The sequence below is a fragment of the Schistocerca piceifrons genome, chromosome 7, assembly GCF_021461385.2.
Source record: "Schistocerca piceifrons isolate TAMUIC-IGC-003096 chromosome 7, iqSchPice1.1, whole genome shotgun sequence".
Taxonomy (NCBI): Eukaryota; Metazoa; Arthropoda; class Insecta; order Orthoptera; family Acrididae; genus Schistocerca; species Schistocerca piceifrons.
Window position 1 is genome coordinate 583,241,729 of NC_060144.1, and position 24,567 is coordinate 583,266,295.

Sequence of the window (24,567 nt, forward strand, 5' to 3'; positions counted from 1 at the left end):
TAAAATTGACGGTGCCTACGTCATAGTAACTTTAAGCTACGAAATAGCACAGGACAATATAGATAGATCTGCATGATTGTCGATTGTGTAGTATTGCGAAGTAATTATTTGTGTTTACTTTTTTTTTATGGCATTTGGTAATGGGATAACGAAGTCCCGAAACATGCTGTGGTTAACACATCACATATTTTCGACAAATTAAACGTAATATTGTCAGTACCGAATATTTGTGCTGTTGAGGGAAGTTTATTGTACTTTTTTCATTTCTAGAGATTTGATGAATTGACGTAGAGGATAAACAATGCAGTTTAACTTATAGACATTATTTATTATTATTCCACATTTAAAGAGAGCTCCTAATCATCGCACGAAGTGGAAATTTTGTCCAAGCGTTTTTTGATTTCATTACCATCGTATAGCTTCATTACAATCGTATATCGACGACACTTAGCGAACAGTCTGGTGGTGCTACTAGTTTTATGTGATAAATCTTTTATGGATATTGAAGACATTAGACGTTCTATTACGCTACCTTACAGCACTATTAATTTACGTTAGTTGTCTTTTGTGTACCATTCGCTTGTCAGTACAACGTACTGGATTACGTCAGTCAAACTTTCATCAAGGAAGTCACAATCTGCGAAGATTCCCCGTATATTGGCATGTTTGTTATTAGTCGACTGTGAATCTTAGAAGGCGGAACCCACTTGTTTCACCTGTTTGCACGACGCCGTCTACGAATCATGCATATTGTGTTTTGCACGAGTGACGATTCTTTTCCCTCCAGGAACGTCAAACTGTCCGAGCCGGGGAAATGCTCTAGGATCATGCAGCAGAAGAACGTCTGGGATACTGCTCGAATATTCTGTGCATCTGTTATTTTAGGTCATTGTGTGCCGTCTACGCCAGCTGTGTCACAAACCAATGTTTACAAATTAAGAACTTTAGTTGCAATAAAACATAATTAAGAAATACATTACACTATTTGCACAGTACAGAATCACCACAATTATCAGTAACACACTGCATAAAAGGCATTAGTTGCTACTTCCATCAGAAGGGTTCACAGATCTTTAGTATCAGTTCAACAGAAACCGTCAGGTCACTGGTCACTAAGTCCATCCAGGTGACTATTATCCGTTTTTACGTACTGTCCTTCAAAGAAGAACAAAAAGATAAAATAAGGCTCACACACACGTGAGATATTTACTACTAATTATTCATAGAACTGGAGTCGCCCTTCTTGGTCGCCATTCTTCAGAGCATGGGAATGTGCGGCCTACTTTTGCCACGCTTTAAGTGCAGGTGACCACTTACAGCAATTACTAGCACCACTTCCATATCTACTCTAACTAATCCCGAAAAAATTATAAATGCTTCCACACTCCTTGCATCCATTTTAGTTCCGATCTAGACGCACATTCGTTTCTTCACACCACACACTGGTAAATTTTTCACAAAGTTAAAACCACAGCTTGCGCTGATATGTGTTTACGCACATAATTTTCACCGGTCCCATAGGCGAGTACGCAATGGACAAGGAAGTTCATTCTGTAATCATTCACGTTTTCGTTATATTTTGAACTAAAGTAAAAAAAAATAGCAGTCTTCTTTGAGTAATTACTCTACGGAAAACTGAACCAACGACCTCTAAGACAGGCCTAACGGTCTTGAGAAGGAGTTGCGACACTCTAATGCATCTGAAGATTAGAGGAAAACAAAATTTATGGTGACAGAAATCAACGTGATATCATGAAACTGGCTGAACCATTGCGAGCGGCGTCAAAATCAACCAACCAAGATAGCTACCGTTTCCTGCCCAGTCATCATTCGAAAGAGGACGTTATACAGAGTGAAATATGCTGATACAGTCTGAGGTCCACGTTTCTGAAATATTCTCACTTCCACACAGTTAACACGGCGCAACATTTCTCAGCAACAATTAGGCAAGCGCACAGGAAGACTTACGATACGCTCCCAGAATCCAATACAGCGCCTGCTTTACAAAAAGGCGAGCTACATTTACGTGACATGTCACGTTTCACGGGCAATGCATAAAAGTTCGACTTCTTACTTTTAGGTTCTGCTGGAGTTTGCTCCTCAGCAACGGTATTGGTGACTGGAACATTCCACCCAACAACATAAAGCAGGTAAGGCTGCAGAATCCGAAGAAACCTTAATTCTTTGTAGTATTACCAAACGAAGATGACGGCAAGTTTCGTTACATAGCAGCTGTATACAGGTAACAGAAGTCGTCGGATTAAAATATCAGCTGTAGCGCAAAAGCGAGAGAGAGAATTGTTAGGTGTTTCTGCTTGGCCAGCTGTCCATCAAACGAAACACACATGCATGTATTACCTCCTTCTGGTGTTGATGTCCACCCGTTATCGAGTGGACCACAGTACGAATTCGGCCACTATATTTTCGTTTTCTGTTGTTTCGGCCAGTTATAACAGAAGAAACGCGACAAGGTTCCTTGCACGAGAAGTACATAACGACATTCCCTTTCCCAGCTCTTCCAAAACGGAAAGTCTCTCCTAACGGCAACGCTGCTAGAACAACCACAAATTTCGGCTTTGTAATTGTGAATATCATTTAACTAACGGATATTCGAAGATGTTCGCATCAACGGCGGGCACTTATCTGAATGTGTTTAAAAGTAAATGAAAAACTAGCCAACTAGAAAGACTCACGTTCAAGATACGAACAAGCAGGAATGAAAAGATTACTTTTTGTGGCTGCTATACTGCAATGTTGTTGATAATGTGTGTGATCAAGAAGCACAACCGCTTGGTCATTAGCAATAACGACATTTTCACTGCGAAACAAGTATTTTTAAAATAATTAAGAAAGGCTTCCAGGAGAAAACAATGAAAAAGATGGGTGCAATATGGACAGAAGAAAGAAGCGAAAAGCATACGGAAAGAATGAAAATTACTGGAAAGAAAGAAAGGAGAAAAGAAAGAATACATAACTCATTTCTTGTGGTCCTTTGTAGGCTAAACCAATAAAAAATATCTGTGTACTGACAGCAGATTGCCTTTGTGGATTCAGAAAAAGGCATTTTGGCGGCGTTCAGTCGTGCGTACCGAACTCAGTCGGAATGATATGACTTTTAAAAAACTTTTAATCTACAAAAATGTAGTAGAAGAAATGAAGTAACGTGGCTATATAGGAAGAAAGGTTGAACGGGATGGCTCGAACGAGATAGACATCATCGGCATCATATGAGCACATGCGAATAACGCTAGGCGAATAGTTTACGGGAATGCGGCCGGATAGAACAGTCAAAATCAACCTGCATGTGGACGGGGACGTGGAGAATGAGCGCGAGTTTACCTCTCTCTCCTCCTCTCTACGTATCTATCTCCCCCCTCCCCCCCCCCCACGGAATGAGTTTTAACACGGTCAGAGAGAGACACGGAATTGAAGAACTGGTTTAAAAAATTGTATATCTGAATGGTAGCAATATGTAGTAGTAATACTGGAGAAGAGGATGCAATTATCTGAAAATTGTGGCCACTGGAGAACGTCAAAATTAGGTTTGAACATAAAATGGAAAATTAAAAGTTATAAAAAACAGGGTATGACAAAAAGCTATGATAACTTACTAGGAGAAGAACGCACACACTAGCGCTGCGCTAACCATGAACTGTTCACTTCAGCACTGGAAGAAGAAGCAGAGAAGAAACATTTCAGACTAGACTTTGTAACACAGATTATACAGCACGTTGTGTGTAGGGGTTATTAAGAGAAGAACTGATTAGCCTACACACAGGAAGAGGTGAACGAACGTATCAAACAACTGGTAGAACTAATGACCAAAAATCAGGTTTCGAGAGCGTGGAAGCAGAAACCGGAAACAGCATAAACAATTAGATGTTATATCACATTCCATAAAGTACTGCAACTGCAGAAAGTCACCTTCAGTTTAAATTCGAGTTGTTAATATTCGTGCGAACTTCACAGAAGTGCGTTCACTGTGGGAGAAAAGCGTAGTCACTGAAGTATACTCGTAGCGTTAGATTTGAAAACCCTCATCATGGTCCAGTCAGTCAGTCAGTCAGTCAGTCTCAGAAATGATGGACTCCGACGTCTCATTCAGATTCTTCTGCGAATAGGTCGTAATTATCAGAGAAAACGAACAACGGCCAGATTACTTTTAAAAAGGTTTGTTGTCATTTGAGCCGTGGCTCAAATTAAAATGCTGCACCAGTTTGTCGCAGACCAATTGTCGGCAAACGTGAGAGAATTCCTTACAAGCTGGAGCAAACCAAGTGGTATGCTGGAAAAACCACATCCTTCGCGTAACAACCAGCGGAACTTGATTCCTTGTGTCTTTTTACGACTGAGTTGTTTAAAAATTCACATCTTCCTATACCTGGAAGTCAGAGCATCCTATTTCATTCGCAGCAACGTGCAAATAGTTGAACACCTGTGTAAAGCTGACGTGGCAGTGTCAAAACGCGATTCGGTAATTTATAATTACAGTAGTGCTACCTAACGCGTCGAAGACCTTTTTCTTTCCTTTTTTCAAACACGGAAAGAGAGAGAGGCACAGTCCTCAAGATATTTGAACGTTACGATAACAGTTTGAAAAAGAACAGCGTTCATTATCGCAGCACCACATAGGCTAGGTCATTACAGAGGGGCTGTATTAAATAACAAAGGGAAAGGTGAGAACAAAGAAATGGGCACGAGCTCATTGAGAGGAACATTTCAGTATTTGCCTGAAGTATTTCTCATTCTAGCAGGTGTATGCCCACGGTCCACAGATCAATTCCATCTGCGACCAGAAAGAAAAATCTACCGCACAGTACCAGGATCTTTGAAAACGACGAATTTTTTTTTATTTTTTTTCGCGCGTTCTGCTGATGAAAAGACCACTGTTATTGCCTACATTATTTGCTGCGTAGACGACGCAATGAGCATCATGTTTTCGGCAACTAAAATATTACTATCGCACTCCTCTCGGACGCGAGCAGAAACTTTTGCTCGTGCAGTAGATATTAAAAGTGGCGGCCGTTAAATACCGCGGATGTGGATCATAGGAAACTTTCTTGAAGGTTGGTACTTTAATAAAGAACAGAATGTGGACTAGGTATAGTTCACAAAACAGGAACTAAAACTGCAGAAATAGAGTAAAACAGGTACCAATAGCAGTAAAAGCTTCCTAGAGACACACTATCTCCTCGGTGGTTGAGAACCGGGGCTGCAGTGAAGTTGTAAGGCATACAGTTTAAACAGCAACCAGCCACAACAATGGCATAAAAAAGTTTACTTAAATCAAGCTTCTTCCAGTTTCGGATTTATTACAGATCCATATTCAGATTTTCTTGTGTTCCTGCTGGGTGCACTAGTTACAGGCTTGATGGACGAAGATAGAGAAAAAAATTTCGTTCACAATTCGGTACTCGTACGAGAGATTATTCCTACTTGACCTTCACAGGAAAGATGTTAAAGTTAATAAAACGCAAGAATTTGGTAAAAACTTACTTGGTGTATATTTCTGTGCGACGAATTCGTCCTATATTTGCGCCATACATTTTGAAGTTAGCATATTTCCGCACGCGCACTATTTGAATGCTCTGTAATTCTCTGGAAACTGATTTACCACACATTTTACGTTCTATGTGTATGTCGGCACAAAACCCTGTATCTTAGGATTTTTGCGACCCTAACACATTTGAAACTATTGCTTTTATAACTCTTGTGTATCTGAGTCACGTTGTGTAAATGCTTAGCGCGTGTGCTACGATAAATGATAGAATGGTGTGTGGTAAGGCAACTTGCAGAGAATTTAACAGCATTCACACAGGACACGTAGAAAAATGTGTCAAGTTTTAAATATATGACACAAATGCAGGACGGACATATACACTACGTAAGTTGTCGCCATTTTTATGTTTTATTAAGTTTTCGCCATTTTTATGTCTTATTGACTTTTAAATCATTTCATAACTGTTTCTGTGAATGTCAAGTTCGGATAAATTTATCATAAGTATACTGAATTTTAAAGGAAAACACTTTTCTGTTTATCCTAGTGCACGTGACCAGTAGAAAAGCAAGGAAATATGTAAGAGCCATCTGAAGATGGATTTGTAATAAATCTGCAACCAATAATGGTCTCATTTATTCGAAACAATTTTTTAAACCATAGTTTTGGATAGTTTTCGTATGAATTATAAAGCTTATAATTCATAGAAACAATTAGCTGTATATACTCAATGCCAAGGTCAATTTTGTTTCAGTGTGACAAGAATAAGGATACTAGAAACTGTTTTATTTTACAGCTAGTCACCCACGTAGAGGAGAAGAAAACTTATATGAGAAACACTGGTTTGGTTCTTATTAGGTCCTATGCCGCAGAAAAACTGTTGATGTGAAATGAGTAGTTAATTAGCCAGCCACGTGAGTGATCCGAGTTCTCCTTCTGGACACCACTGGACGTGCACTGCGGCGTTCGGCATCCTTGCTACTGCTGCGAGTTCACTCACCCATCGCTACATCACTCTTCCTCCATGGTCCACCTAGCATCTCTTCGTCTCGCTACAGGTCTCAGGCACTCCAATTTCACTTCTTTGTGGTCATAATTACGTAAACCACTCTAGTCCTTTCCGTAACCGGTTCATATAACATCCTGTCTCCCCAGTTTTCTATGTGCATGCCTACACTGATCTCTGGACGACTCTTACATTTTGAAGCCAAGGCTGCTACTGCATAGCAACTGCAAGATTTCTATTCCAGACACGCGGGGAAACTTGTGAATTAGTAATTTGTGAGTGGTCAACATGTAGGTATTTACAGTCTGTACAACTGCTGTTCATTGGTATGAGAGAGGGGAAAAAGTGTAACTAATCTAGGAACTGAATCCTTTTATTCAAAATACGAACTTACGATCATGTGATGTCACCAACGTGCCACCTCAAACGCGAGAAAAAATGCAGACCCAAAAGCAGGCACTCCGGTGTAGCTTTCCGTAGCCGAATATCGTGCGATACAAGTTAGGTCAGACATACTCCTCACAGTGGGCTGCAGAGCCATAGACATGTCGAACTAAGGGGACATTTTTCAACCTAGGTTATATTCATTAAGACTTCTCTAAGTTGCACAGCTAGTTTCGGCTCAAAAATCCATTTCGAGTACATATAAGAAATGTGCGTGTTCACACGACATGCACAAAGTACCTGTCAAACCATCACAAACGGTGACATTATCTGATTTCCCTGCCATTTCCATGCGTGTGGCATGGCTTGTTCGGTGCAAGTGATCGAGAATGGCTTTTCAGGTCAAGAGTAGCTCTGCGTCTAAAAAGAGCTCTTAATAAATACAGCCTATTTTAGAAGGAAAATGTCACATTGATTCAACGGTACGTCAAATTGAGTGACTCCAGCAATTCGTTATTTCGTGCCTTGTTTTCGCAATGTGAGTTTATAGTGACAATGGAGTAGGCTACGAATCGTCCACGATAGCAAATGCTGTCCGGCACTGTCAAATCTCAATACTCCGGGGTCAAATATGTAGAATAATATAGGCTGCTCTCTAACATCACATGAAAAAGGTAGCGCCTTGCCGCGTCTCTCGTAATTATTACATTCGTAACTGAGTAACCAACGTGATGAACTCACACAGACATAATAGTATTCGCGTGTCTCATTGTACGCTTTTGATTTCTTCTTCTTCTGGCGATAGCCAGCATTCTGTTTCACCACAGTAACAGCGATTGAGTGTCCGAGTGACAGCGAACTACAATCACACGTTCTGCCACCGTCCTTGTGGGACTATACGTTGATCTTCTTCACTGCTCATGCAGCACGCGAATGTATTGCAAATGAAGCCTACTCAGTCGTCAGTCGTCGCCACAAGGTCTCAAACTGCACGCAGTATGAGAGGGGCTGCTGGCCTGAGCCGTTTCACACAAACTCGTAGAGACTCCTTAAAATAGGGTTATCAGAAGTGGGACGCTCGTAACATTCAAGGCTTTCAGATAAATCAGGGCATATTACGTTACGCATCTGCAAACAGAATGTGCCCGTCGGTATCTTTTCTTCTCTGGAACAAAATATTGCTGCTGTTCAGAAACTCAATGACATCGGGGCCTATCAGCCAAGGAAAGTAATCGTACAAAATACTGTCACACAAAAAAAGTAACGTTTAAAAAACATACGGCTGTAGTATATCAAACAGCTTCTCCACTATTTTCGCCAAGGACAAAAGATAAACGCCATGTCTTGAGGACGCTAATGGAGTAGCTTGTAGCGCAGCTCAATTAATACACTACGATAAGAAACAAAAAAGACATTGTGGTGAAATATTAGCAGATAAGACGCAACACTTCCAGCACGAGAAATCATAAACTGGGTTCGCTTTGCCGGTTCTTAACATGACTCTTGACAATATACTAAAATTATTCGTCGAAAGTCGAATGTGAAAAATACCAATACCAATTTGAGAACGAAATAGTGGAAGACTGTGGAAACATGCAGAGGCGAAAATAGATTCTTACGGCACGTACGTGTCATGAATACCTTTTTAAATACAATCTACAAAATAGTGTGATTTAACCAAAGAAACTACTTTCTCAAATAGAAGAAGACGTGGCTTAAAATCCAGACTTCTCAATTTTAAACAAGTTGCTCTTTAAAGAAATTAACGCAGAAGATTAAAACTTTCGAAGATATATTTATGAGACTGATGTCAATGCAGGGAACATTACAACACTGACATATGTTGGCTAATATATAACAACCGCTCAAACGTAGACGGAAAATAAAATTCTTCAATAATACTGATTTGAAATTCTCTCTCGTATCCATGTATCTCTTCAGTTTCGCGGTTGCAAAACAGTGGATACAAAGATACATTTAAAACTTTTCAGTAACCAACTTACTCTTCTAAATGCGAAAATTTTTTGTGGTCGCCATCCTACACAGGGAAAATGATCATTGCAATAAAATAAGAGAAATCAGAATTCGTTCGGAAAGAAACTGGAACGGTGACGAAATACTCTGAGGGTGGTTCAAATAACCTTCTGCCACGCACGTACGAGTGAATGTCGGAGTCGTCATGTAAATGTAGATGTAAAATAAATTTAACTTTCGATCTGCAGATCTCCAGCCAGCTCACAAAGAAATGGATGACCGAAATCACACAGCAAATTATTGACATGAGAAAACAATGCTGATAACGTTAACTCCTCATTAGAGCGAAAGCACATCTGGTGGACAAACATCCCGCCCCATTACAGCTGTAGCACGAAACTAATCTCGGAAGCTATTCTTCGTCAAATTTCAATCGACCGCACGATTCTACGAGTAACGTGTCTTCGACGAGCTGCTGCAGTCGAAAGGCATAGTATAAATTACGAGGGTTACTGTAAATTGACGCTAGTAGCAATTTTCGTTTATCATGACAATTTATGGCTGAAGAGTACAATAGACAACCCGATCTGAAAAGAGAAAAATATATGACTTCAGCTCGGCTATTTTGGGAAAGTTTGCTATCTTCAGAGAACAGATTGAAATTGAGATGTACAGCTTGTGGTCTAGTATTGTACTACGACTTCCCCACGTTATTTACAATGAGCTTGCTGAGATCACCCAGGTACGTCGACCGTTAAGTCTGCCTTACTTGAATCCGTGGCTACTGGACAGAAATGTATACGGCTAACCCCGCCAGTCGTATTTCTGTGGCGCGTACATTTACCGAAGATCCTATCAATGAAATATTTCTGATTTCCATTCGTCGCAGTAGGAACTGTGATTAAAAATTCAGTTAGTCGATGATACGGGAAAGCGCCAGGAATATGCAGAAGTAACAGCGGCACTGTAGTTGCGCGAGGCAGCTTACACAAACACCGGTAGGAAAACGTTACTCGGTGAAGCTCGAGGTCTAGGACACTTCCACGGCAAGTTGGGGGAGGGCTGTTTAGTTAAGTCGCAAAGATGTCGCCGCTTACTGCCGCTCATTAGCGAAAACTGCGCGCCGGATAGGTAAAGCCGAGTGCAATCAATAATGCAAATGAAGGGCAATGTTGCTCGGAGCGGGTCTTACCTATTCATCACGCTGTGCGACAGCCAAAGAGAAACTGTTTCGTTTTTGCTGGGCGGGGAATACGCGGGGCGGGCCCGAGTCCGGTGGGCGGCGCCAGCGCCTGCGCAGTCGCACCTCGGCCGGGCCGTCATTGGTGCGGGGCGGACCGGGGGGCGGATCCGAGGCGTGGCCGCGGTAATGGGGGGGGAAGCGGCAGCTGCGAGGACGGCAGCCGCCGCAGTGGCGACCCGGACGCGGGACGAACAGGACGCGGGTATGTGCTCACCGCGGCGGCGATAAAAAGCGGCGAGCGCTCGACGGCGAGATGCTGGTGCCGCCGGACATGATGGCGGCGCAGTCCAAGCTGCTGTACCAGATCAACAAGTACTACGGCGAGCGGGTGCACGCGCGCAAGGCGCAGGTGGCCAAGACGGTGCGCGAGGTGTGCAAGGTGGTGCAGGACGTGCTGAAGGAGGTCGAGGTGCAGGAGCCGCGGTTCATCTCGTCGCTGACCGAGTGCAACGGCCGCTACGAGGGGCTCGACGTCGTCTCGCCCACCGAGTTCGAGGTGGTGCTCTACCTCAACCAGATGGGCGTGTTCAACTTCGTGGACGACGGCTCTCTGCCCGGCTGCGCCGTGCTCAAGCTGAGCGACGGCCGCAAGCGCTCCATGTCGCTGTGGGTCGAGTTCATCACGGCGTCGGGCTACCTGTCGGCGCGCAAGATCCGCTCGCGCTTCCAGACGCTGGTGGCGCAGGCGTGCGACAAGTGCGCCTACCGCGACTCGGTCAAGATGATCGCCGACACGACCGAGGTGAAGCTGCGCATCCGCGAGCGCTACGTGGTGCAGATCACGCCCGCCTTCAAGTGCTCGGGCGTGTGGCCGCGCTCGGCCGCGCACTGGCCCATCCCGCACATCCCCTGGCCGCACCCCAGCCTCGTCAACGACGTCAAGACCGAGGGCTTCGACCTGCTGTCCAAGGAGAGCGTGGCGCTGCAGGGCAAGCAGTCGGCCATGGAGGGCGACGCCTGGGTGCTGAGCTTCACCGAGGCCGAGAACCGGCTGATGCTGGGCGGCTGCCGGCGGCGCTGCCTCAGCATCCTCAAGACGCTGCGCGACCGCCACCTCGACCTGCCGGGCAACCCGGTCACCTCGTACCACGTCAAGACGCTGCTGCTGTACGAGTGCGAGAAGCACCCGCGCGAGCTCGAGTGGGACGAGGCGTGCCTGGGCGACCGCATCAACGGCATCCTGCTGCAGCTCATCTCGTGCCTGCAGTGCCGCCGCTGCCCGCACTACTTCCTGCCCAACCTGGACCTCTTCAAGGGCAAGTCGCCGTCCGCGCTCGAGAACGCCGCCAAGCAGGTGTGGCGGCTCACGCGGGAGCTGCTCACCAACACGCGCTCCCTCGAGAAGCTGTAACCGCACTCTGTGGGCCCGTCCGCGCTTCTCTTCTCTCTTCTCACCTCCACCTCTTCGTTCAATAATCGTTAATAAAACTTCTGCGTTAGACATGCGCGCGTGTCACTTCAGAAGCTGTAGTGTCGTCCGAACTTGTGCTCCGTCTCTAATGACCTTGTAGTTGACGGGACGTTAAACACTAATCTTCCCGTATTATTTACACCGAGCGACTGCCACCCTCAAAGGTTACATACGCGCTCCTCTCCATAATACAACACATCACAAAACAGCTGTGCAAAGTAAATCTGTACCAAATGATTCGGTATTTGTCAAATTATTACACAATCCTAAGACCGAATCTCCACACTGAACCTCTGTTGCCCTATGAGCCACACCTCTTCATTGCACGGTAAATAATACTTACAAGTGCAGCATTTTGCGTCGAACTCGTGCATGTATTTCAGTTCGGAACGAAACAGCCAATTCCCACATGTCAGCCAAAGATTTTGTCTCCGCTTTATCGAAGGACTGTTGTCTCCAAAGGGAACCCCTTCTTGAGCATAACAGCACATATAGCAAAGCCATTGGGTTCAGTGACTCGGAGTGCGCTTCTTTACTACTTCTACTGCTTCAAAAGCACATGTCGACTGAAAGCTTCGGATACCGCTGAAAATGGCCCTCAGAACAAGCCTTCACACCGACCCTTCGTTGCTATATGAGCCAATGTGTTTTTTCATCACGTACAGAGCCTCATCATAAAACCTTAAATACTTTAAATACTCGTAATATAAAATTTCACATTACACGTAGTGAGAATCAGGATCTTACGGCTTGCGAATCTGACACTGATCGCGCTTGAGCCTCGTAATAAAAGATTTTGCTTCGTCATTGTCCCGCAGCAAGGTATAACCACACCTTCATTCCCGGAGATATGTCAAATTAACTTCCCTCCGGCTTCTGTACCAATTTTTCGCTTCTATCGCTGAGTAGCTACGCAAACAATTTTAATCCAAAAAATCACTTTCGGTAGTAATTAACAAATACACTGATATATTACGCATACCGCTGAAAACAATCCCACTTTAAGACTACGAAGTGTGTGTTTTTTAGAGAATTTTTTTATTGTAATTAAATAGGAAAACTGGCTAGTGAGATTAGTTCGTCGTCTGTATGGACTGTTTGTGTGCAGTTTGGAGAGCGACAATACGGACAAAGCGTCTCCATCGTTACTGAAAAAAAAAAACAATCTTTTTGTGTATGTGAAACAAATGAGTGCATTTTTAATATGCAAAACTAAAAACATTCTGCGATGTATAAAGCGAAATTATATTTAAGCCTGTGTAAAGTGTTGTTTTTTTCGTATAATACGAATGCATAAAAGAGTCATAAAATTGTGTTTTTTGGAGTGAGTGTTGAGTACGCGACTGGCTGAGATGAAAGGTAACGTACAAACTAAAAGCTATCAACTTATGTCAATTTATGTAAGCAGTGTAACTGTCGAATAGTGTCTCTCGCTCAGGCCGCTGTAGGCCTAAAACTATACAGCTCTCTAACGCGCCGAGGAGTGACGGTGAAATTTTAAAATTAGGCCTACCTGTGAGGACTTTCATTTACTCATTTCTGTCTGACTATTTTGCATTTCGTCTGTAACATCTGTGTCTATAGTCGACTGTTGTTTGTTGTCACAGCTGATGTTTGTTACAATAAAACCTTTGTCGGCCAGCCTGTACTGTATCTGGCGCAATAAACGATTTTTGTCTCTCGACTTGGGTGCGTGTTGGTTGTGTCCTGAACCCCCTGTTGTCCCTGCTGCACGGGCATATTTACAGCGGAGGCAGAAAATTGAGACGCCCGCCGCGGCGGTTTATAAATACCCGCGGCCGGCTGCGGCAGCGGCAGCCATACAAATTAAACACAGATGTTTTACAAAAAGCCCGCTGACAGGCCGAGACGCCTGCAAGTCCACAGCTCGGGCCAGTGCATCCACTAGTTATCAACTACCTCGACAATCAGGCTACACACTGCCTCTTGCCACACCACGTAATATACTTACACCGAAAAAAGTCTGTGCGCACAAAACTTCTCTCCGGCTTGGGAGGAGCGTTTGTACTCTACACTGAATTTAAAAATAACAGATATTTCAACCTCAGACGGCAATCAATACTGTAATAGCTTTACTACAGACGTGTAGGCTACTAGTGTACTGACAAAATTTACGAACTTAACGAAACATAGTTCTGATACTATTAGAAATTTCAGTTTCATAAACTGTGGCCAACGGAATAAAATTCCTATAACAATCCTGTCAAGGCACACTTAAGCAACAAAGCGAGATGGGTATTTTTTTTTTAACAAACGTCACTGCCCTTTTTAATGACTTAACGACACTAAGAGGCATCTGCTTGGGTGTAGCATAAAACAAAACATGTGAAATAACATTTGTGTAGGAACATATTTTCGACATTCAAGCTGCTATAAACAGAAAAACTAGAACTCTGTGAATCCAAAATGTTTATTAACAATTATACCACGAAAGTGTATGTATTTGTTCAAATGACAATAATTGGCTCAAATGGTTCTGAGCACTATGGGACTTAACTGCTGAGGTCATCAGTCCCCTAGAACTTAGAACTACTTAAACCTAAGTAACCTAAGGACATCATACACATCCATGCCCGAGGCAGGATTCCAACCTGCGACCGTAGCAGCAGTGCGGTTCTGAACTGAAGCGCCTAGAACCGCTCGGTCACAGCTGCCGGCATGTATTTGTTAAAATATACTTGACTGCTTAACTGCTGGAACGGAATTTGTTTATCCAACGGAAAACGTTCCTATATCTTGCGTGTTACAGTAATAAGTGGTTCTTCACGGATCATTAAAAAACTCCTAAGTGGTGTCACACCTGAAGAAGTGTACTTTTGTGATAAGAGTTACTCCACCTCTGGAAGAATCGACTTCCGCCTCGCTTTTACTGAGAGAATGTGTCTGCAACTATAACAACAAAACTGAAAACAAATGTCACACAATTATCCACAGACGTAATATTTTTTCATGAGTATCAATAACAGGCATAAGTAAAGAGTGGTGTACCACCAACAACAGATCCATCACACTCGTTCCATAAGCAGTTCTATGGTATACACATACACAGAAGTTTTGAAAATTACCAACAACAACTTCTGGGACTGTTTCATATTTTCTTAAAAAGTAAGGAAACGTAAGTAGCAACCCTACAAAGCCTAAAACGTAATTATTGCTCCATCGTTAGTAACGAGGAACGAGGCAAAATAGAATCCGATGCATTAAATAATTGCATCGAGTTTGATTAGCAACCAGAATTTCCGTGACACATTTTTCATTCGGGCAGATGGCGTGTTCTACACAAATATTTCGCAAACATTAGTCCATTCGTCATTCCAGCACCAAACTAGTGATTATAACTTTGGCAACGACGTGAAATATCTGCAGAACATCGCTCTCACTTAGTGCATGAAAACGAAATTTCTCAGCTGACGAGTAAAGAAATAAGTACTTAGACTTGCACTGATTGATGAACCTTTATCAGAAATATTGCGACAAATGATGCATATACCTTCCCATACACACCCTGGTCGTCTACAGGCCACCTTTCTCTTTTTGTTTAATTTTTTATGACCATAATCTTCCCCTTTTTATAATACTCCACTTCCACACCACACAATATGTATATGACTTTCCACTATTTTATAGGCTTTAACTAAAAATTTTGTTGACACTTTACGCCATACAGTGCCATGTAACATAATTTTACTATTGTATCTGCTGTTTTATGCGAAGTGTTAGGAAAGTTCCTCGAATATTCTACATAAATCCGTGGTCCCGGATTTTCTAAAGCTGTTTAATCATGTTTTCCTCTAAACTCGGCGATTTATAGCTTCATAGCACAAATCAGAAGCTGTATCTTCCATCCTCGGATGGACAGACACCGTCACCTTTATGAACTACAGAACGGCAGTATTTCGGTTGCTGCAGTTCGTCTGGGGTGCTCAACACAGTGCTCATCAGTGCCCTCACAATTACCACACGAGATGACTAGGTTTAAAATATCTAAAATGCAGACATGCTAAAAGCTACGCAAGATTACATTCGCCCTGTCGCGCTCTTACTCACATTAGTAGGCCTACAAACAGTCACACTTAATGATACACAAGTGAAAACCGATACAAGACTGACTATTAACACATTGTTGAATTTCTGAGTGATGTCTGTAAATATTCTGCTTACAAGGAATCTGTACGTACGCAAACTACTTAACAATCGCAATGATAATAAATTCCGTCTTAGCACCAAAGCAGCTACTACGCTCCTGACGGGCGGATTCATTTACTTTTCAGCAACATGTCACACGCACGCACAGTGCACCCCTTAAGCGTGTACGGATGACTCTGATCAACAATAAAATCAAATAGCATCAAAGTCCACGGACTAATAGGCCTAATAGCAAACAGGAAAACTTCTGTTTACTTTTACTTCGTCGTCAATACAATTCATGTACGAAAAATTCCTGGAGATTAATAATGAATTTTTGGGATCAATACGGAGAAATCAACATCATAAAATTTTGTTGCAGATGTTCATGAAACATTTTGTAGAGTTATTCCGCTTTTGCGTACGTAACAACTCCATACTGTCCTTACGAAACTTTCGAACATCAACGATCAATCTACTCCCCAATACATCTACTACCGAGTTTTGACAGTCAAGCGAGTAAAAAATTGGAGTTTTAATTTACAAGGGAAGATTACAGGATCGTATAGTGCTGACGTACGTAGAAGCTACTTCCTAGCGCTTTATAAAAGAAATAAAGATTTACATTTTTATTTACACGCCCGTACAGATTCATGCTGCTAATGCGGTTTATTTGAAGTGCACAGCCAGTAACCATTGTCATAGCTCGATTTTGGTAAGTCGCTGAATAATAATTCCAATGGAATGGACATATTTCCAATACTTGCACGATTCTGAATATATGTTTTACATGTAACTCCGATGTACAAAACATAAAATTACCCAGTAGAATTTAAATAATTAAAAGCCTCTAATTTACCGATAGTATGGTCCACTTGAGCTGATCGTTCATCCGCACCGAATATCTCGTCGTTCTGAAACGGTATAATAGGTTGCATTACAGTAATACGGCTGACGTCTAGTGGGCGAAAATATGCGGAAGTCAAACTTACCCGCTTAAACATGGGTTTGTGGCAAGTAAATCGAAAGAAAAATCACTCCCGAAGTTTTAAAACAAATTAAACATAAGAGAAGGGGCGCTAATTAATTACCTTCTCTCGCAGATAGCTGAGTTAAAATAGCTGTCATACACGAACTGTTACCTGTTTACAGAAAATTTCAGCGAAGTGTTTGCTAATAGCGACAGAGTCAGCACGGAAATATACTCAGTAATTTGCTGTCCTATACTCATCTACCATGAAATTTTAACATCTTAAACCACGCCCGAATTCTCCACAGACCGTCTGCAAGACTTTGCCTTGCTACATTTGAGCTCTTCCTGGAGCAGACTAAAGGAATCAAGTGTGGTATTCACTAATCTAGTCTCTGCATTTATGGAATTGCCTCTAGCTTGGCCAATACCACAACATAATCCTTTACGTAAACGAAATTCGTCTGCTGACAGCTAAAGTCAATAATCTAAATACGTTATTTTACAGGTTACGATGTATCAGTCAGGTGAGGTAGTATAAAACAGTTATCATGTATAGTCGTTTAATGTTATTTATGCAAAAGATGTCAACAACGACAAAGCAAAATATTTTAAATATTTCACTTCAATCGAATACGTCTTAATGTCTGAAGCTGCAAGAGTAGAATGCACGACTACATAGTTTTAACTGTCGAATGTTTCAGCCATCGTCAATTATTAATTGCTTTTCCATCTTAAGCTTACTGCAGTTATTGTAAGATTAAGACGAAGAAACCAAGATATTATAAAAGCTGCTGCGGATGATGCCCATGCAAACGAACATGTTTTTGCCATGTTCTTCTTCGATCAACTGCTACCTAACGTCCCTAGTCATACAAATAACGTATTATCCATGCCACTGATATGCTATTCCTCGCGAAGATCCGATTTATTTGCACTTAAATAAGAGTACAATAATACCAGAACTCTCCTAAGCGTAGCTTCCTTAATAAGAGAAGATTAAGGGATGTAACGTATTGTATTAGGAACCTACCTACTTCCTTAGGAGTCGAAACAACACACTGCCACAGTTTAACCCAGGTGGTGTAAGAGTATGAAAAAGCGAAATATTAACACAAAATACTAAGGCATCACGTCACAAAAAAGGCACCTGACACTGTCAAATTGCTTATTGTCAGTCCTGTCAGTAAATAGCTACTGACGCAGCATATTGCATTCACTTGTTACCTGAGGAAAAATAATACGGTAATTTTTTCAATAAAGGAGAGGAAGACTGGCTTTTAATGTCCTGTCGACGAAGAGATGATCAGAGAGGACTGGAGAAAAAAATCGGTCGTGTCCCGGAGTTTGCCTCAAGCGATCTAGGGAAATGAGGGCTGTCGCAAACGTCGTCGCTGGATGCAGTACCGCACCGGCGGCACGCACGCCGGCCGCCCAGGTGGCGGATTCTGACACAATCGCGGGCGGGCCTTCATCCGTCAGCGTCAGCGCCCGGCACCGGGCGGCCGACCGCAAAAACCTCCCCTACTGTTGCTGCTGACTCACACGCCCGCTTTATCATTGCGGAATCCCGAGAACAAACGTCGCTGAATGTTCCGCAAAAAAAAAAAAGAACATTTTGAATTCGTCCGTCTGAGAGTTGTCGGAAGCACACAACAATAATTCTCTCTTCTTTTACAGTCTCGGTTAAAATATTATTTTGTTCGAATAAAGTTGTTGTCACTATTCTCTGTAACGGACTAATAATATCTCGTTTTTTCCTGTTTCTGGACCTGTACCCCTTTACTTGAAGAAGAGCGAGTTAATATCCATTGTGGGTTCTTCCGGGCGGCTGTTGTTTTTTATTTAAAAGGCGCACATAGCCAGTTCATTGACGCCCACGCGCTAATAAATAAAACGACACAGAAGTATGGAAGGCAAAATGGTACAAGAAACCGAGTTGCGCACAACTGCAATTTCTGTTGTAGTTACCAGTCTAAAGGCTGGTTTCATGTAGCGCTACGTTCTAGTCTGTCCTGTACAGGTCCTCTTCATAAAGACTGCAACCTACGCACATTTCAACCAGCCCACTGTGGTTAAGCCTTGTTCTCTCTTTACATTTATACCACTCGCGCTTTCTTTCAAATTAACTACTGCCTCACGTCTCAGAATGTGTACACAAACCTATCTGCCCTTTTTTGTTCAAGTTGTGACGATACCTCTTTTTTCCCCAATTCCATGCAGTATCCGTTCATTAATTCCCAAATATACCCATCTAATCACTAACATTCGCCTGTGGCACATTTCATAAGCATCTATTCCCACCTTGGCCGAATCGTTTTCTTGTCCACGTTTCACTTGTGCCACTTCGGACAAATACTTTCAGCAAATACTTGCTAACAAACTTATATTTTTCATGTTACCATATTTTTCAGAAAGGATTTCCTTGCTGTTGTCAGTATGCATTTCATATTCTCTTTTTTTTTTAGATAGTGCGCATTTTATATTCTCTTTATTTTCGATGTCTTCTCGTATTTTGCTGCATCACGCAGCATATGTATTCCAAAGCTTTTAGGATCTCGTTTTCTAATCCCCCCGCGTCACCTAACTTAATTCTGATACAATGCTGCAACACATATAAAGACCTTAAAATTACACCTACGTACGTAATAGAGACTGACAACTCAATGACAGTTGTTAACCAAATATTCTCCCTAACACTTCGATACGAGTTCTAAGCTCAGCAAAACATCGTGGAACTCTTTAACACTTTCCGATGTGTCTCCCAAGTACAGGGCTGGTTCACACTCAATTTCGAAGCTTCCTTTGAACATCGGATACTGTCTGAACTTCTGTATTCTAGGAATATAAAAATTCAACCTCCCTCCGTCGCACAAAAATTTATTTCAATTTACTAGCATAGCACAAAAGCGAAAATTTTGTTAACACCTTTGACCTATATACCAGAATACGTAACTAGCGCATTAATTTACTATAATTTACGACGCCGTTCTATATTTTGCGGAATATAAATATTCTACAGTCAGTATGAATCAAAGAACTCAAAAGTAGTAAACGAATGTTGTTATTGTCACCAGTAAACACTTAAGATGGGAATTTTGTAAATTAACAGCACATTCAGACTCTAATTAACACTTATTTCGTGAGACTGAATTTCTTTTTCGTTACTAAGCCGCATGATGTCTTACTAAGAATGATATATGTATGTATGTATGTACTAACTGCCGAAATGAAAAGACAGATACGGAAAAAACATAATTTCTCATTTGATCTTTTCTGTGAAGTAAAGCCGTATGGCACGAAATGGCAGGCTCGTGACTACACAGCGGAGAAAAATATGTCATCTCTGAAAGAATTGCAGATGATCAACTAGCAACTGGAGTGCTGTTTCTGGATGCAGCATGGACTACGTATGGAGTAGACTTACTGATTAACTATTACCTACCTGCGATCGAACCAACGTGACTATCGCCATAAGTTCATCAAAACATGCCCTTCACGAATGGCTTCCATTAATGCGTATCCAAAGCAACAAGACAGGAACCGACTGAATTTCTGCGCTAGAGTTAGCGCTGGTTTGAGTAAGACCCTCTTATCCGCAGAGAAATTCTGACTGATACGCGTCCGATTGCAGGTACTCCCTCAAAGCACAGCATACACCACTTCGAATGGAAAATGCATGGAGCCCAAGAAGTAAAAATTGTCATACGTGATAACGTACGATGAAAACACGATTAATTTGAATAATAAATGAAAAGCACTAGTTTGCTTTTGTTCTACAGTGTTACTTTTATTGTGTTAACGGGTTTTCGGCTTACAAGGTCATAATGTTGTTCTTCCAAGAACCGACGGATGATTCAGTTAATACGATTAATTTGCTTTCACAGCAGAAGGCAGTGCCTTGGAAATGGGAAAACAACGAGAGAGTTTACAGTCTACAGACTGTCTTAATCCAAGAATATGGCTAGTACCCTTAAGGTTTCTAACAATGTGTGTTGCACATTCCAGTAATTTTTTCACTTATTATAATATTTCTTACACAAATCCCTCCAGTGACAAACAGATTAGTTTTAGATACCATAAACAACATGGCCTACACCAAATTATCCCTTCTGTTGGTAAGCGTTCTCCATAAGCATCGTTTTTCCTTCAGTCAGCCCAAAATATCAACAGTTTATCGTTTATAGGGAAAGTTTTATTACAATATCCTCTTATGCGGTTATATTTAAAATCCTATTCATTTCTTCTACTCATGTGTCCTCACTTTTCAAGTCCCGCATTTATGCACTTCTGTGTTCCAACTGCATACTTTCTGAAATTTCTTTCTTACTTTTACACCAATATTATTTCCTTGCATAAACATTTTTTCGTTGATGCCACCCTACAATTTTCATTGCTCTTCTTCCTAAATACCACTACCCTTTACTTCCTTCTTATTATCTTCCACATTCTTAAAAAAAAATAGCTTAGTGGATAATCTAAAAACACTGATAATCCAAAATTCACATATTTTAGCGGAAACTGCTGTTCATCGCATTTTCAAAACATGCTAAATGTCACATTTGAAAGCCCACTTCGTTACTTACTCGGTACTCGCCAGAAACCAACAACTTTTTTACAATATTACATTCAAAGCACACTGTATTTCGAATCACTGGCTTTCAGTGCAATTTCGGGAAATAGTCCCTTTTTTGTTTCAGTTTTTCATTCACTTTTTTCCTGACTAAGGCTCTCATTTTCGTAACATTAGACACATCGTTAGCTCCCCTACCAACACACTTAGTTCATATATGCTTGTCACTTAGCGGCCCACATTCCGGTTCATAAGCATTCGTGTTTAACCACTTCCGATGATTTTGTCATCTACGTCTTCACAACCATAAATCTGCAATCTTCATGAACGTATTAGTTTTAATTAAAAAATAATAATACTACAGGTTTCGCTGTTTATTTATTTCTGTAAATTGCCGAAATATGCACGGATAATCCGGAAACAGGATAATCCACACTGGGGTAAACGGGGGTTTGCTGTACTTTTGTGTGTGAGTTCTTTAAGCTCAACCCGTGTTTCCAATAAACGTCCTCTAATGACCCGCTCGTCGAAAAGAAGTTAATATTAACCAACTTTCGTTCCTTCCTTCACAAAACATTCTTTCTCTTTCATTTCAAATTTTTCTACGATATCCTTATCCTGAGACAGAAGAAAAAAGTGTCATGTGTATTTCCGAATTTTGGTCTCTCTTCTTTCCGCATCTTTGTCGCTCATGTGAATTTTAATTAAATCGTTTCATAACCTCTTCGACGTACAAGTTAGTGGTGATCAGCCTCACCCCATGATTACAATTAACCTACGAGCTTATTTTTATGGTGTTCCGCATATATAATTCTTACCTTCTTTTCGTAGAAAATACAGGCTTCATAATTCGTAGTCTGTGTCACTGCTCGTTAGCTGCAGTTTCCTTCGATAAAAAGAACACGTTATTCTCCTTTACTTTACGTTAGTTTTTACTAGGCTCAGACGTACCAAACATATATCCTCATTACACTTAATTCTTCCTGTCATTATTAAGCCTGAAGTCGATGTCGAGCTGTCCAGAAGCTCTATTATTTTTCTATCTAACAACTCGCCATATGCGAAAATCAGTCAGAAAAACTGGTCTACGCTTCAACAACGGACCGATACGAATTCAGCGTTTGTTAACCTCCAACTTTCTGTGAAAAAAAAGATAGTCCTTTTATATATTTGTGTTGTGCGGACAATTAGTAGTTGGAATGGAGTACGTGAAACGACAGCCTTATTGAACCGCAAGTAGCAATGTTCTGTGCTACCCAGCACGTTGGTGAATGAATCTGGTATCTTGAGGCAATACACCAAAGTTAAGGAACAAAAAAGAGCACAAGCGATGTATAAAATGAGTACGCCAGACGGATATGCATCGAAAATAATACTCGTGCACCCTCTTAAGTTACGAGTGCGAATGTTTACTTTCTACCCTGGTACCCTCAACACAAAAAATACCTGATTAGCAAAAAGACACACTGTAACAGCGATGCCTTGTGCGGCGATGTACAACGGTGTTTAAGACCAGAGGCTCAGTGGTGACCGTGGGAAACAGTAGTTTCTGGCACGGACAGTCACAGTGAAAGAGGGGAGGAGCCGTATCAAGCAACAGTAAAAAAGGATGCCAAATTTAGATCTGTGTGGCTAAGAAATATTTTGTAGTAAACATTCGCTTCAAATCAATAACGCATGACGATGAGAAAAACCTAGTGTGCATAGTTTGTTTGGCGTGGCGGTGAAACTAAAGCCGACAGATGAAACTTTACAATTTCTTAACGTGTATTAAGTCATGCTGCCAGGAAAAACTCAGACTGCGTTTGAAGTGCACGAGAGCGTCAGAAAAAAACTAAAGATATGTCACATTCGAAATCGGCTTGGCTACAACACAGAGAATAATTACAACTTAGCTGCAGGTTACATCTGCCATACGAGTGTGACAGAATAAATAAACATAAAAACAGTATCGTCAAGCTGAGAGATTATTATACAGACGTGTCATCAATTTCATATTAACAGACTTTTTTCTTTCTTCGCACTGATTTAAGAAACTGCTGCGTGCGCCGCAGGTTTCATACGAGAACTGTCAGCCTGGGAGTGAAATTATTAGGTAGCATCCTATAACATAGGCTGCATACCCGCACCGTCTGGGTTAAAGCCCTTCTCGGTTTTCGGATTGCTGATACTGAGATATAGCTCACAGTCTCTCAGAAATATGTATATAGTTTCACGTACGTGAAAGATACGGATATTTGTCTGTCCCATACTTCTGTTAAGAGATAAGACATTTCAGTAGCATATACATGGTACGCCTTATCTCATCTGCTTGCAAGAGCTGAGAACTAAAAATGGTCTTTTAGATTTCCATAACATTTAATTTTCCCCTTTTCCTTTACGAGGTACCATCGATTAGACTCGCGTCATTTACTTTCTTCGCGTTCATTTTCCTGCCCTTTTCCCTTGTTTCACCAATACACTTAACAGAAACTTCCTGTCCCCTTTTTCCTGGCAATGTCTGACTTTTGTAAGAAATGGCCACTTCTTGGATATTTTGTTCCTGTACCGGTTTTCCGTTTCTTGCACCAAAGTAGTTTCCATTTACCTTCTCCTGAGTCGCTGGGTCCACAGGTATTCACGCTTTTATGACAACCACGCAGTCAGATTTTTTGTGTGTATCATTTATTATTGTACATTTTCTGCTTTGTTGTCCAGCTTCATCCGCGGCTAATAGCGTTAAATATTCTTTTGCTTTGCAACGTGTGAATAAGAATTTTTCTGAAAAAATTCGGGATCGAGTTGACGATAGAACATCTGTAGAGCATTTTAGCAATTAGAACAGGTAAATTTACCGTCGCGCCCAGTATTCCCACACGTAGTCTCATCTCTTCTCTCTCTCATTACCATAAATAAAAATCTGCTGCACAAGTTATGATTGTTATCTGAAATTCGAAGACACGAATTTTCCACAGCAGCAAATCCATTTCTTCTATATTCATTACAACATACGATAACTAGCCGTGATCCTTGTTGCAATGGAAATCTGACAGGCGGTTCCGGATCATGTCAAGATTGAAATTCGTGCCGTGGCGGAATAAAGAGACGGCTTTCTAAACGGCATTGTAGATGGTGATAATTTGGGTGGCATAGGCGGAATGATGCCGCAACTACGCATCACACTACACCCCAAAGAAACATGGCAGTCCCAAATGTATGTGATCCAGTTTGGCTTCCGAAGTGGTGTTGGATCTCGTCAAGAACTCTTCTCCTTAAATGTACTAGTGCCGAAGTATGGAAGTCGATGTGTACGCTTGTTTCATTCACTATAAAAAAAAAGCCTCTGGGTGAGCTAGAGAAAGATGCAGGTTCTGACGTTAACTG

General features: G+C 41.6%; 2 protein-coding genes across 2 annotated transcripts in view; one reads left to right on the plus strand and one right to left on the minus strand.

The window, feature by feature from the left end:
* Positions 1–24,567, minus strand: part of LOC124804992 (neurobeachin) — a 1,009,542-nt gene that overhangs the window by 350,945 nt on the left and 634,030 nt on the right. The gene's annotated exons all lie outside the window — the stretch shown is intronic.
* Positions 10,281–13,199, plus strand: LOC124804993 (protein mab-21). The gene has a single exon (XM_047265387.1). It carries the CDS (start codon positions 10,358–10,360, stop codon positions 11,453–11,455), a length of 1,098 nt encoding a protein of 365 aa, XP_047121343.1. The 5' UTR covers positions 10,281–10,357; the 3' UTR covers positions 11,456–13,199.

Coding starts and splice junctions, on each gene's coding strand:
- LOC124804993 (XM_047265387.1), top strand. CDS start 10,358: ATGCTGGTGCCGCCGGACATGATGGCGGCGCAGTCCAAGCTGCTGTAC.